At 44.2% G+C, this 14809-nt stretch overlaps 1 protein-coding gene across 5 annotated transcripts in view; it reads left to right on the top strand.

Moving 5' to 3' along the window:
* The first annotated feature begins 1467 nt into the window (after nucleotides 1-1467).
* Nucleotides 1468-14809, top strand: part of SHF (Src homology 2 domain containing F) — a 412091-nt gene continuing 398749 nt past the window's right edge. For 4 of the 5 annotated variants that reach the window (XM_082254702.1, XM_082254701.1, XM_082254704.1 and 1 more), the window contains exon 1: nucleotides 1468-2223. In XM_082254702.1, coding sequence (XP_082110828.1) covers nucleotides 1567-2223 — 657 coding nt within the window. In that variant the 5' untranslated portion in view covers nucleotides 1468-1566. Of the gene's footprint in view, nucleotides 2224-4726; nucleotides 4810-14809 lie in introns of those variants that run through there. The other variant, XM_082254705.1, reaches the window with a different exon arrangement.

The raw sequence follows: 14809 nt of genomic DNA, 5'->3' as shown, positions 1-14809 counted from the left end.
TTTATTTGTAAATTGTAACTCTCTTTCTCTCTCTCTGTCTCTCTGATCACTGAGCTCCAACTTGCCTAGCCTGTATATTTTTCTCATCTCATCTTCTTTTTTAATTAACATCCTTTTTTTTTTAGATTTAGCAGGAATTATGCGAATTATGTTATATTTGTGTCTAAAAATAGTGATTTTGTTGTAATTTTAGCTAAATATATCTTTAATATTTTCTTGGGAGAGCCCTGCCAGGTAGTCTGTATGGGGCCCGCAATTTCTAAGAGTCGGTTCACACTAGCGCGACTTGTCAGCCTGACAAGTCACGCTCCCTCGCGGTCCATTGACCGCTACAGGACCCGTTCTAATAGGAGCGACACAAGTCGCTCCGACTTAGAAAAAGGGTCCTGTACTACTTCGGGGGCGACCTCGGAGCGACTTGCATAGACTTCCATTATGTGAAGTCCCTGCAAGCCGCTCCGAAGCCGTGGTGCATGGGAATGCACAAGTCGCCCCCGAAGTAGTCGTGTCGCCTTAGTGTGAACCGACTCTTACAGCAGCCCTGATTACACTTGCCCATTTTTTTCCTCTTTCAACACATCAACTTCAGGGACAACATGTTCACTTGCTGCTTAAAGCGGAGTTCCGGGCACAAAATCGACCTAATTGATTTTGTGCCCATCTGCTGGCTCTTCTTCACCTGAAAAGGAATTGGATAGTTAGGTATATATATTTTTTTTACTCACCTTGTAATTGTAGATAGAAAATACTCACCTATTCTCCACTTCCTCCCTCAGCGCCGCGGCTCCGCCGTCACTTCCTGTCTTGCGATGATTCCTGGGAGCTGAACGTCATCGCTCCCAGGAATCAATGCGACGGCACCGGCCCCGCTCGTCACTTCCGGGGCGACGCCGCATTCCCTGCTAAACAGCTTCTGGGCATGCCCAGAAGTTGTGGAGGAATGCGGCGCCGCACCGGAAGTGACGAGAGGGGCCAGTGAAGGCGCATTCTGGGAGAAGAAGACACGGAAGAGGACGCAGAAGAGGATCGCGCCGGCTTCAGCTGCCCACAACAGAGATGGCAACGCTGTAGAAGAAATTTTATAAGTAAGTATTTCTTCTTGCAGGTAAGTGTGAACCGGGACAGATCAGAGGCTAGCCATTGTGGAATGTACTAGCCCTGACTGTCCCGGGGGTATGTTTATTGAAAAACGGAACTCCGCTTTAATATATCCTACCTGCTATTAGGTGCCATTGTGATGTGATAATCAGTGTTATTGGCTTTACCTGTCAGCGGCCATAATATTATGGTTGATCGGTGTATGTTTATAGAACACAGGAGTAAGTAACTCTCCGGAATGGTAAATATTGAAGATTGTTTGGAGTTGTAGAAGGAAGTTGGCCAGTAGATGGCGCCGGTGGGTCCCCCGACTCGGAGTGAGTAGTGTGTATGTATATAACGTGCTCCAGCCACACTCCGCTCATTCATACAGATCGGATCAGCTGCTCCGCACGCCTCCTCCTCCTCCTCTTCTTCCACTTCCCGATTGTTTGGCCGGCTTCTCCCTGACTCTTCCCCGTGCCTCTCATGCTGCTGAGCGGACACTCCTCTGTCCCAGCCAGCGGTGCCCAGCAGCAGTCAGCGGAGCCCAGCAGGAACGAGAGAGCGGAGCCGAGCCGCGGCAGCCCCCCAGCCGCCTCCAGCACGGGACAGCAATGCGCCGGCAGCATGGCCAAATGGATCAAGGAGCACCTGGGCTTCAAGAGCTCCAAACCGCCGCCTCCTGCCCCTCCTAAACCGGATTACCGGCAGTGCCAGGCAGGAGGGGGGCAGTCCCATCACCACCATCATCACCATCACCTGCACTCCACTGGACTCCAGTTCCCTGTCACCCCCGCTGGACAGCCCGATATCCTGACTGCCTACAAGCTGCAGAAGGAGAGGGACTTTGAGGACCCCTATACTCCTGGCACTGCCACAACTTCCCTAGCCAACTCCTCAGTGGTGCCCTCTGCTCCCCCTGCTTCTACTGCCCAGTCCCCATCCTCTCCTTCTCCTGATGTCAAGTATGTGTCCCCAAAGCACAGGCTCATCAAGGTGGACACTGGGGACAAGGGGGCATCCAGTCCCACCAGCAGCACTAACCCAACTGCCACTAACTCTTCTAGCACTGGAGGAAGTGCCATCAAGTCCCCACCTGTCACTTCTGTGGCCCCCCAGCTGGAGGACAGCAAACAGGACAAAGTAAGTGTGTGGCAGATGTTCCTCTCAACAGCCCACAAGTGTGCCAGGCTGCATAGGGATCTCTGAGCTAATCCCGTAACTAGCCTGGCGTGGGCTCCTTATGTGACACTATCAATTGGCATCTAATGTGAGATCATGACATTAAATAGTACAAGTGACAGAGATTTAGTAAGGCATTAGAGATTGGGTGAGCGGTGCCAGGCTGATATTGAAGAAGGGTGCTGGTTCTATATTCTGCCTATTCTGATCCATAGTGCCAGGATAGTCCAAGTCAGCCTTCCTTGACCTTTCTACCAAAGTGACTGATGGAATCATGTTCAGGTCATAAATTCAGGCTTCAGCTTGCAGTACATTAGTGTGATTTAGTAGTTTGATGGTCAGGGAGGAAATGTCCCCTTATATTGGTGGTCAGTGAACAAATGGTCAGCAATTACTACATTGGTGGTCACTATATAAATGACAACCTTACATTGATGGACAGGAAGGAAATGCTCCCATACACTTGTGGTCACTGAAGAAGTGCTCTCTAAAAGTGTAAGTGTCTGTCACACTACTGCGGCATGACTTCGGGGGCAACCTGTGAAGTCGCGTGCACCGTGACTTGCACAGACTTCACTTAATTGAAGTCAATGCAAGTCGCTCCGATGTTGCCCCCGAAGTAGTACAGGAACTATTTTCTAAGTCGGAGCGACTTGAGTCGCTCCTATTAGAACGGTTCCGATAGTACTGAATGGACCATGACTTGTCAGGCTGACAGGTCACCTGACAAGTCGCTGTAGTGTGAACCGTGTCTAAAGGTATTTTTTTTTTAAAACATTGAACAGAGAGGAGAGGGATAACTTTTTGTTAAGCCCCGTACACACGTACCGAATGTCGGCCGAACGATCGGCCGTCTTTTGTCCGGTGCTGTCCTGTCGGTTGAAAAGTGCTAAAGACTGCACACGAATTTTGTCAGCCAACAACAGCCGACTGCAGAAGTGATGTCATGTGATGGTTAACTTTCCGTGTGTTTTTTCTTCTCTGAGCATGCCCAGTCTTTCTCATCTGCTGTTAGTCGGCCGAATTCTGTTCTGACTGGGGAACAATCGGCCGTTCTGGTGATGGCCAACAAAAATTTTAAAGGCTGCACACCCGATTCTGTTTGGCCGAAAAGTCGCAGTCGGTTGTTGGAAGCATCGTACTAACAAGCCGACAATTGGCCGATCGTTCGGTGGCCGAATATTTACGGACGACAATCGCTACGTGTGTACGGGGCTTTATTGCTGTCTTGTTTCCCATTCAAGTTAAAGAAAAATCCAAAAACTCTAGCTCTGGTGACAACCAGAGATTTCCTCACTTTGTAGGGATTTCCTCTAATTTCCTATTTTGGCTTCAGGACAGGATGTGAGGATAAATCTCCCCAATGGGACACATTGAAGGGGAAAAAAACAACCTGATAGACAGTATAAAGCCCCGTACACACGTACCGATCGTCGGCCGAACGATCGGCTGTCTTTTGTCCAGGGCTGTCGGTGTCTGTTGAAAAGTGCAAAAGACTGCACAAGAATTTTGTCCGCCGACTGCAGAAGTGATGTCATGTAATGGTTAACTTTCCCTGTGTTTTTTATTTTCTGAGCAAGCCCAGTCTTGCAAATCTGCTGTCTGTCGGCCGAATTCTGTACTGACTGGCGAACAATCGGCCGTTCTGGTGTCGGCATACAAAAATGTTAATGCTTGCAAGACAGATTCTGTTCGGCCGAAAGTGCGCTGTCGGCAGCATCATACTAACAAGCCGAAAATCGGCCGATCGGTCGTTGGCCGAAGCTTTTCGGCCGACAATCGGTACGTGTGTACGGGGCTTAACCCTCTTACTCTATAAAAAGTTTTGCCTTTTAGTTCTACATTAAGCTAGCTATACACCAGTAGTCTTTCAAATAGATGTTGCTACAGAAAAACTCTTCAATACAATATTGTCAACAGAGAGACCTGAAAAATGTTCAAACATACTTCGAAAATGTAGTTTGCTTTTAATGTTTGCTTTTGGAATGAATGGAATGTCTCAAACAAAAGCCACATATACTGTTAGAAATTGATTCTAGAAAAAAATTTCTGAACCGCTCCTTCAAATTGTGTTATCCCTATCAAAACAATCGTCAACTTGACCCCCACTAAGGTTTGGAAAATTGAATATTCAAAAAAACAAAATGTTCAAACTAAATTCTACTAGTGTATGACATGCTTTACTTTGGGTGGTCAGTGAAAGAAGACCCCCCCCCCCCCACAGGTCAGCCAAGTGAGGTTGGTGCCATAACTATGCAGGTGGTTGCATCTGGCAGATGATCAGTCCACCTCTGCCCATTGCTCAAGGATCCCTGGATGGGAAAGGCTGCTCTTAGAACCTTCTACACTACAACAGGCAGAGTGAAGAGCTGATACATTTTTTTTTCTCTAAAAAGTCTGGACACGTGAATGCAATGTAGTAGACTCAAGAGTGCTCCATACTAGACTAACATTCATTAGAATCAAATTCAACACAGTGGGAGTTATCGCAGGAGGTGGAGTATTGATGAAAGGTGATGAATAGAATTCTCAACCCTTTCGTTCCCAGTACGTTCATTTTAGGAGACGCTTTCATTCTTTCTGTTAGAATGTTTAGGTTTATGGAGCTGTAGAAAAAGAAGATTTAGAACGTCCTTTCACTATTCGGGTTCCTCCAGAGGTTTAGGTAGAGGTTCCTTGAGCAGGTGGCAATTTCTACCCCTGATAGACCAGTAGGGAGGTGATGCAAATCTATTATGAAAATCTTTAATGCAAAATAGTATATCAATATATTAGAACATAGCTTCTGCATTTTCTTTACGCTACCCAATGAGGCACTTTTAGATTAACCCCTCTGTGTCAAGTGAGCCAGTGATCAAGGAACCCTTGAGGCACCCTTTTATAATTACAGCACCTCCTTCAGAGCCTGTTGGGGTTCCTTGTGCAATTTCTGACCTTCAGATAGCTAAATTATCTCTGGAGTCTAAGGTTAGTTATCTGTAAGGGGAGATTCTTTCTACTGACCACAAATGTAAAGGTATAAATGAGGGGGGAAGGGGAATAAAATGGGTAGTGGGAAGGATACACTGGGATCGGCATAATGGGTATAATATGTAATAATAAGTATAAATATGTAAAGGAGATTTTTTTTTTTTTTTTTTCCCACTGACTATCACATTAATGTTAAGTAAGCTAAATATATAGTAATTATTAGCAGACTGGAAAGGTTTTTCAAAGGTTCTCCTTTGTTGAGAGAGGCTGATTTAGACTCTTGTGTTGTGTCATTGTGAGATTCGTATATTATAGCTCATGTCATTCATGTGACACTATTGGAAGTCCGTTTCTCAAGATTGGGAAATAAAAGGCTTTTGCCGGTTTAGTTTTACTCTTTGTTTTAGCCTTTGTTTTATCATTCATTTGGTATGAAATGGTGAATGTCTCTACTAGAGTGACTTCATTTGCATGTGGTGCTGATGATGGGTGTTATCAGATGCTGTGATATCATTGGAGATGTTGCCCCTGAGACATTACAGTGTAGCAAATGATGTGTGTGGAGGGGGTGGTGGGCTTGTGGTGTGATCCGTACAGGAGGGGGATGAAATGTGTGACTTATCGGAGTAGGTGAATATCTTTTCTCTCTCGCTCTCTCTCTGGGGGGCCATGTGAGAATGATGACATTCATGTGTCAGCTAGAATACACTGAGATATAGTGTATAATCCTCAGTCTTAGGCTGTAAATGGATGGTTATTAGCAGTAGTATGCTTTTACAAAGTGCATTTAACTCCCTCATTATATATTCTTAATGGACTGTATTTTTTCGTATTGCCTTATGTCTTGCTAATACAAACCTGGTGCAAAATTCAAACCTAGCTTTAGAATTAAAAAGGGCTAACACAAGAAAATAGATTATTTATACATAGAAAAGTTGATTTTAATTTTTTTTGGGAAATTTGAAATTATTTGATTTTAATGGGTTTAGAATTAACCACTTGCCTACTGGTTCAATTCAGACATTTCTCTTTTCACATACATGAAAACTCTACACTTTTTGCAAGAAAATTGCTTAGAATCCCCAATCATTTTGTATATTTTCTGAAAGCAGGGGTTTAGAATTAAGATAGGTTTAGAATAGATTAGAATTTAGCATTAGAATAGATTGGAATTTAGCAATAGATTCTTGTTTCCAATAAACTTTCTTCCTGTAAAAGATGAAGATGGATGTCCCATAGGTGGCCCTGGATCAAACCAGAGCAGAAGACGAATAGTCTGGAGTGTAATTTAGTGTATGGTATCAAACTATTTGGCAAGTAACAGCTAAAAAACAAAACATTTATACATTGATATCATACATATATATTATGAATGGCAGCCAAATGCTTCATTGCAGGTGGGATTTTAAGGAGCATCACCTAAGAGTCCCATGATAATGATGGCAGAAGATGTTGCTGCATTCTGCAGCTTGTGTTGCAGTCAGGGTTGCTGCATTTGGCATTTTCTACAAATGGTTAAACTTCTTGAATGTGAGTGTCCCCAGGTGACTGGTTGATAATGATTTTCTTGATTTTTATTACCGTTACTAACTGCTTCATCATATCAAGTACTTAGAACAGAAAAGTGGCAATCAAAACACTGTACTTCAAGTTCAATCCCTGGTGTGTGTCATTACATTGATAGCATTTGTAATCTTTCTAAAAATTATTTGTTGCGTCATGTGAGTCTGCAGCTCGGAAACATGGTGGCTATTGGTGACTGAGTTCTGTGTCCCTGTGAACAAAGAAAACCAGACTGTGGCTTCCCTAAATTATGAATTATTTCTCTCTAGAGTTAAAGGACAACTCTAGGGAACATGTAAAATCAGTCAATGATTGCTTTAGGTTGTATCCAAAATGTTGCACCAGCACTGCAATATTGCTGTGGTGTGTGGGTTGTGTGTGGGTTTTTTTTTTTTTTTTTTTTTGCAGATGCCCATCTTGGTTTGTAGGCATTGCAGTGGAGGTAGCCAGGCAGCCAGTCAGATTACTGCTGAACATTCATATCCTTCAAAAAAAAAAAATGGTATGATTGTCAAGCCTAAATGGGAATAAAGAAGCCTTAGGCAAGGTTTATTTGTGTGTGTTTTATGTATGTAACGTTTAAAACCTATAAAAAAAAAAAAAAAAAAAAATATATATTAGTTTGAAATTGTCTATACGTGTGCAGATCTTTACCTGCTAGTACTATTTGATTTTTTGTCTAGGGAGACCCCCCCCCCCCCCACACTATGCAAATATTGTAGATCTGACACCACCTCATAGCTGAAGCATCATCTGATTTGTGTGTTGCCAGGCTTCAAACCCGTTCTTCTCTTGGTGGGTTAAAGCATTGCATTTAAGTAGACCCCCAGGGCATACTAGTGCCAACATTTTGCATAGCTACTTCTAACATTTAATGTGGTTCTGCATACTGAATGTCCCCTATGGATCAGTGGAACAGGGGAATATGGAATTGAGTAAATGGCACTTATCTTGGTGTACTTAAAATGGAATTTAACTGTATCTGGGCACCACAAGCCAAAAAAAATGCTATTTTAAATTGTTTTAAATATTCAAAGCACCTATTCATCCTTGCTTTGCTTTTTATTTATTTATTTTGAGAAATCCCCATTGATGTGCACCCCTGAGGCCCCATTCAGATAGGGGCGACGCCACGGAGGTCGCGGTGCGAGCAGCGCGCCGCGACCTCGGAGCGGCCGCCACGGACTTCATAACATTGAAGTCTATAGCGGTCGCCTCCTGGTCGCCCCAAAGGAGCTCAGGACCCTTTTCTAAGTCGGAGCGACTTGTGTCGCTCCTATTAGAACGGGTCCGCAGCTTCCCTATGGGAGGCGACCTGTGAGGCGACCAGGTCGCCTCACAGGTCGCCTTAGTGTGAACGGGGACTTAGCACTAGCCATTGCTATTGTGAGTAGGGCAGATTACTCTTGTAGCATTTACTACTTTGGAATCCATCTACTCCTATTGTGATGACACCCTAGGAAATCTTGCGCAGTACAATATACATGAGCTACAGGTACACTTTCGCAAGGTCAGGCATGCAGGAAGTTGTGCATACCTGAGAAATCCCTTCCTCCCCTCTCCAGATGACGAGGAAAAAAATGCCAGTAAAGGGTCATCCTTAAAGCGGAGTTCCGGTCTATTTTGCAACTTTAGTGATTCTCGGAGTGCTCGTTATTCTGATCAACATTTGGGCATTTTCAAATTTTTTTTTTTTGGGAGGTCCCTTACCTTATTTTCAGGGCATTTTTGATTGTACTTCCTCCTTTTCCCCCCTCTGGTCACGGCCACCGACATCACTTCCGCCTTTGCATTGCGTCTTGGGAGCTGTTTGTCATCACTATCAGGAGGCTGGAATCAGGAAGAACTCCCAGAACACTCCCTGGAATCAGGAAGGATGACCCAGCATATTACACTGCAGCTTCAGATGCCCACATCCAAGATGGCCGCGCTCAGACAGTGTTTTTAAAAGTAAGATTTTGACTAAAATCCAATACTGTACACCTTGTAAGTATGAGAATAGCGGTTCTGTAACGGGCGATGGATTAGTATTATAGGGGTATTTTTAGTTAAAAAAGGTATTTGAGGCTGGAACTCAGCTTTAAGGATAAAAATAGTTAAACATTGAGAGAATAAAGTTCCATCTTAACCACTTGCCGACCACCCACCGCAAATTTACTGCTGCAGGCTGGCTCGGCTACGTGAAATGACGTAGCCCTACTTCGGTCGCGTGTGTAGTGCTGGGATGCCAATCCTATGGGACCAGTGGCCACGATTGCCACCTGGCACCCACAATCACTCCCCACTGAGAGAGGACGGTCAGCTGTTGTAAACCCAGCTAACCGTTCTCTCTGAAATTATCAGAGTGCCTGTGCTCCTTCTATATATAGGATCACTGGTCTCTATGATTATTTCACAAGCCCCTCCTCCCACAATTAAAAAACACTCCCCTAGGCTCACATTTGAACCCTTTGCTCACCCCTAGGTTAACACTTTACCTGCCAGTGTCATTATTACAGTAACAGTGCATGTTTGTAGCACTGATTACTGTAGTAATGTCACTGCGCCCCCCCCCCCCCCAAAGTGTAAATTGTCAGGGGTCCGATCTGTCCGCCGCAATGTGACAGTCCCTCTAGAAATCGCAGATCGCCACCATTACTAGTAAAATAAAAATTACATCTTCCCCTAGTTTGTAGACGTAAAAGCTTTCGTGCAAACCAATCAAAATACCCTTATTGTGTGTGTGTGTGTGTGTGTGTGTGTGTTTTTTTTTTTTTTTTTTTTGGGGGGGAATGTTATATAACAGAATATGAAACATATTTTTTTTTTTTTTTCAGAATTGTCGCTCTTTTTTGTTTATAGCGCAAAAATTTCGGTACAGTGTCGTACGACCGTACAATTTTCCGGTAAAGTAATACAGTGCCGAATCGCAAAAAGTGGCCTGGTCATTAAGGGGGCAAATCCTTGTGGTCCAGAAATGGTTAACTTGGTTTTCCCCATCTTCTAATCCACTGAACCAAAACCCCAGTTACTACAGCTTCCAGGTGTTAGATTCCAGAAGTTGACTTTTAGTTTCCATATTGCAGGATCAAAGGCACACAGGTAAGGGTAACTTTTTAATATATATTATTACACAGTATCGCACAAAAGTGAGTACACCCCTCCACATTTTTGTGAATAATTGATTTTATCTTTTCATGTGACAACACTGAAGAAATGAATTTTTGTTACAATGTAAAGCAGTGAGTGTACAGCTTGTATAACAGTATAAATTTGCTGTCCCCTCAAAATAACTCAACTTACAGCCATTAATGTCTAAACCGTTGGCAACAAAAGAGTACACCCCTAAGTCAAAATGTCCAAATTGGGCCCAAAATGTCAATATTTTGTGTGGCCTCCATTATTTTCCAGCACTGTCTTGACCCTCTTGGGCATGGAGTTCACCAGAGCTTCACAGGTTGCCACTGGAGTCCTCTTCCACTCCTCCATGATGACATCATGGAGCTGGTGGATATTCGAGACCTTGAGCTCTTCCACCTTCTGTTTGAGGATACCCCATAGGGTTAAGGTCTGGAGACATGCTTGGCTAGTCCATCACCTTTTTACCCTCCGCTTCTTTAGCAAGGCAGTGGTCGCCTTGGAGCTGTGTTTGGGGTCGTTATATTGGAATACTGTTCTGGGGCCCAGCATCAAAGGGAGGGGATCATGCTCTGCTTCAGTATGTCACCGTACATGTTGGCATTCATGGATCCCTCAATGAAATGTAGCTCCCGAGTGTCGGCAGCACTCATGCAGCCCCAGACCATGACACTTCCATCACCATGCTTGACTGTAGGCAAGACACACTTGTCTTTGTACTCCTCCCCTCACATGCTTTCTCTCACATCATCTTTAGAAGAGGCTTCCTTCTGGGATGGCAGCCATGCAGACCAGTTTGATGCAGTGTGCGGTGTATGGTCTGAGCACTGACAGGCTGAACCCCACCCCTTCAACCTCTGCAGCAATGCTGGCAGCACTAATACGTCTATCTCCCAAAGACAACCTCTGGATATGACACTGAGCACATGCACTCAACGTCTTTGGTCGACCATGGCAAGACCTGTTCTGAGTGGAACCTGTCCCGTTAAACGCTGTATGATCTTGGCCACGTGCTGCAGCTCACTTTCAGGGTCTTGGTAATCATCTTATAGCCTAGGCCATCTTTATGTAGAGCAACTATTATTTTTTTTCCAGATCCTCTGTTTTTTTGCCATGAGGTGCCATGTTGAACTTCCAGTGACCAGTATGAGAGAGTGAGAGCGAGAATACCAAATTTAACACACCTGTTCCCCATTCACCATCTTGTTTATTTGTTTGTCTGTCATGTCCATGCTTGTTACATTTGAATATTTTGTTCAATAAAGTCCATTGATTGCCTTTCATGTCAAAGTGCGGTCGATACTTCTCTCATGCTTGTTGTTGCTCAGACCATGGACTGGACGTGCACCTGACCTTAAGAATTGAATTGCTTCCACATGAGCGGCTATCGTTCTATTGTTCAGCTTGCTCCCCCATTCAGACCTGAGACCTTGTAACACTAACAAGTCACATGACGTTGGGGAGGGAAAATGGCTAATTGGGCCTAATTTGGACACTCAGGCATGTACTCGCTTTTGTTGCCAGTGTTTTTTTAACATTAATGGCTGTGTATTGAGTTATTTTGAGGGGACAGCAAATTTACACTGTTATACAAGCTGTACACTCACTACTTTACATTGTAACAAAGTGTAATTTCTTCGGCGTTACATGAAAACATATAATATATTTACAGAAATGTGAGTGGGGTACTTCCTTTGTGAGAGTGTGTGTATTTTCGATTTCTCTTTTTTTTTTTTTTTTTTTTTTTTTTTTTTGGCCCTACTCCTCCTGTGGGTGTCTGCATTTCTGTGACCCATTTTCAGCTGACAGCAGGCTAAAGTCCGCAGTTGGCTGACGTCACTCAGGCGGTCCAGGTTCTTAATTTAGTCCAACTTTATGTTAAGGTCCACCCAGATGCCTGGACCTGCACATGTCTCGGCATCTCGGCGAGCTGCTGGGAGATTGAGCCAGCTGCTTCTGCCTCCTCCACAGCCTGGTGCTTCAGTGAGCACAGAAAAAAGGTGATTGACAATCACTGGCTCACTGAAGGTGAAGGTCCGCTCTTGGTGTTAGAGGTCATGGGGGACATATGCAGCATCGGACGGACCAATGCTGCATCCACCTATGTGAATATAATTATTATTTTTTTTTTTTTTCAATTCCCTTCACCATTTTCACCTGTGTGTTGCCAACTTGCCATAATGTGACAGCATGCATTATGCTTGATGGATAATTTCCAACAGCACCCTGATGCTCTAAAGTAACACACCTGCACTGTGGTGGAAATAAAATGGTTCATGTCCCCTAACTTGATGCATGATAACTCCCCACATGAGGCACGTTAATGCATTGCAAAAGTCCTAATGGGCCCTTAGTATGAAATCATACTTTGGGAGTCTAAAGCAAGCCATATACTTGGGATGACAGTCATCTGATATAGCCAAAGTCAGGAGAACTCATGTCAGCTCTGAAGGAAGAAGAAAAAGTTAGAAGACCTGTTTTGAATTATTTCCTGGAAAAATAACTGTACCTGCGACATGTGTACTGCACTGCTTGGTAACCTTGCCAAATTATGGAGTGTTCTGTTTTGCTTAGATTTACTACGCTGAAGGTGGCTAGATTGGGCCTGCGTAGCCAACTAATGCTAAAGTCCATGGCCAACCTAAGCATTCAAATAGAAGTCTGCAATGCAGGCCATACAATAAGGCAGTATTCCATTATATTAATGGAGAATGTAAGAGTCTCTAAAAAGAGCAGTGTAAATGTGTTGCATAATTTAGTAGACGTGAGGGGGGGGGGGGGGGGAATTTAAATTTAAAGGACAAGTACTAACCTCGCCACCACTCCACCATGCTGGTACCTCCCTGTCTGACAAAGGCAGCCTCACACTGTGTGTATAATATATAATAAATAAAAATATATATATATATAATATAATCTCTATCCTTGTCCATGAAAGACTGTTCAGGCGTCATCAGACAAGATTCCTGCACTAAGGCTGTACACGCTGAGCGAGGCCAATTTAGTGGGAAAGAGCTATGTTGATCCAATTACACACTGGTAGGTTAATTGGCTCCTGTCTAAATTGGCCCTAGTATGTGAATGTATGAATTTGAGTTAGAAACCTTTTTAGATTGTAAGCTCCTTGATGGCAAGGACTGATGTGAATGCATAAAACATATGTAAAGTGCTGTGTAGATTGTTGGCGCTATATAAATACCGGTATCTATAATTAATAAGTAGGCATATGGGTGGGGGTTAGTATGGAATGGGTGGATGGGCTGGTGAGTTTGTATTCTAAAGTGAACCCATATTTTAAGTTAGTCACCCGCAGATAAAATACAGAAATTCTGTTTTAATATTAATTGTATTGCAACAACAGAAACTTTATATAAAACCCGCTAGCAGTAATTGCAGCTTATGTACAAATCCTGCAATAAAAGAACATCAGCATTTAGGAAACTTGAGATTGAGCAGGATGCAATAGGAATTACATAAATGCCTAATAAAGCTAACCAAACAGCCAGTATTGTGTTCAGCTGTTGAAGATCAAGAGGAAGTCTTACCATCTGTCTCTCCTTTGGGAAATGTGAAAACTGATTTTTGTAGTGTGGTCCAAATAAAAATGTCCTCCAGGTAAATACAAACCAAATGCTATGCATGGCGTCCTGTGGTAGAATAACACTTGCAATAGGATGCAATGAGATTTGTTTTTATCACCTCATTAATAAAATGTGAAAAGCATGTTTTTGACAAATTTTTATATTTTTAGGTTTACATATATTACCTGTACAGCCAGCTTAGAGCTCACTTCTTGACTGTTTGGGCAATTTCTAGTGCTAGTTGTAGAGACCTTCAGTGCCGCTTCACATGTATGCGATGCAGGAACCCTGCAAATCCATTTTGAGTTCCCACATCGCATTCAAATCGCAGGCAGTTCACACTGCCATATGCAAATCGCTGGGGTGTCAATACAAAGTTAACAACCCTCCTAGATCAGTTCGTCTATCGCAGTGCGAATTGTCAGTTTGGACATGAATTGGATCTCATAGGTGTGAACCACCATGCAATCCTATTCTGCTGCAGACCCAGGGGCGTTGGTTGTCAGCACCCGGGGAAAGGCAAGTCATTTGCGCCCCCTAACCTAGGGACTTTTAGCACTCCCTGAGTCCCTTCCACTAGTACAGTAGGTCTGACCTTTCTGGCCACTGCACTGACCTACCTGTCCACTACACTGACCTACCTTACACACCTATTTCCTGCACTACTCACCCCCCCCACATCTCCCACACACAGTACGATGTAAATGGTGGATCCATTATCTTTCTTTATGGCCTCAGTGTCCATTTGATCAGAGCTCTCCCCAGCACCGGGCAGGCAGTATTGCAAGAGTTCCTGCCATCGAGCCACTCCTTGGTATCCCCACCGCTGGGAGGTCAGCTAGCAGCCATTGCACCTCTCCCATGGTCATGATCTGCTCCGAGCACTGCCCCTCTGCTGTTTCACAGGCTTCACATGGGGGACAGACTGGACCAAAGAAACCTGGGGGGGGGGGGGCTGTAATGGGGTACCGCTCAGAGGCATGCCTTCATGCCTCTCCGGAGGTGTAGGGGTCTGGGGGAGGCAACAAGCTGCAGCACAGACCCTTGGGACAGCAAGGGAATCATTTTGTGCTCGGAGCGAGATGACCAGCTGCCCCCCCCCCCCCCCCCCATGCTACGCCACTAATTCCAAGATTTGACCTTCAGCTACCACTTAATGTAGTTTCAAAGCAACTCCTTGTCATGATATTCTGTAGCTCTTTTGTTTTTTTTGGACCTACAAGGTAGAGGCATATTGTGCTAGTATGCATCGCAGAGAACAGGTTTGTGAGAATGAAGGCCATGCTGTTTAAGGATCGCGGGGGGGGGGCGGTGTA

Source organism: Pelophylax lessonae (genome assembly GCF_965119305.1).
Source record: "Pelophylax lessonae genome assembly, chromosome: 4".
NCBI classification, from domain to species: Eukaryota; Metazoa; Chordata; class Amphibia; order Anura; family Ranidae; genus Pelophylax; species Pelophylax lessonae.
This window is presented reverse-complemented; position numbering and strand designations above follow the sequence as displayed.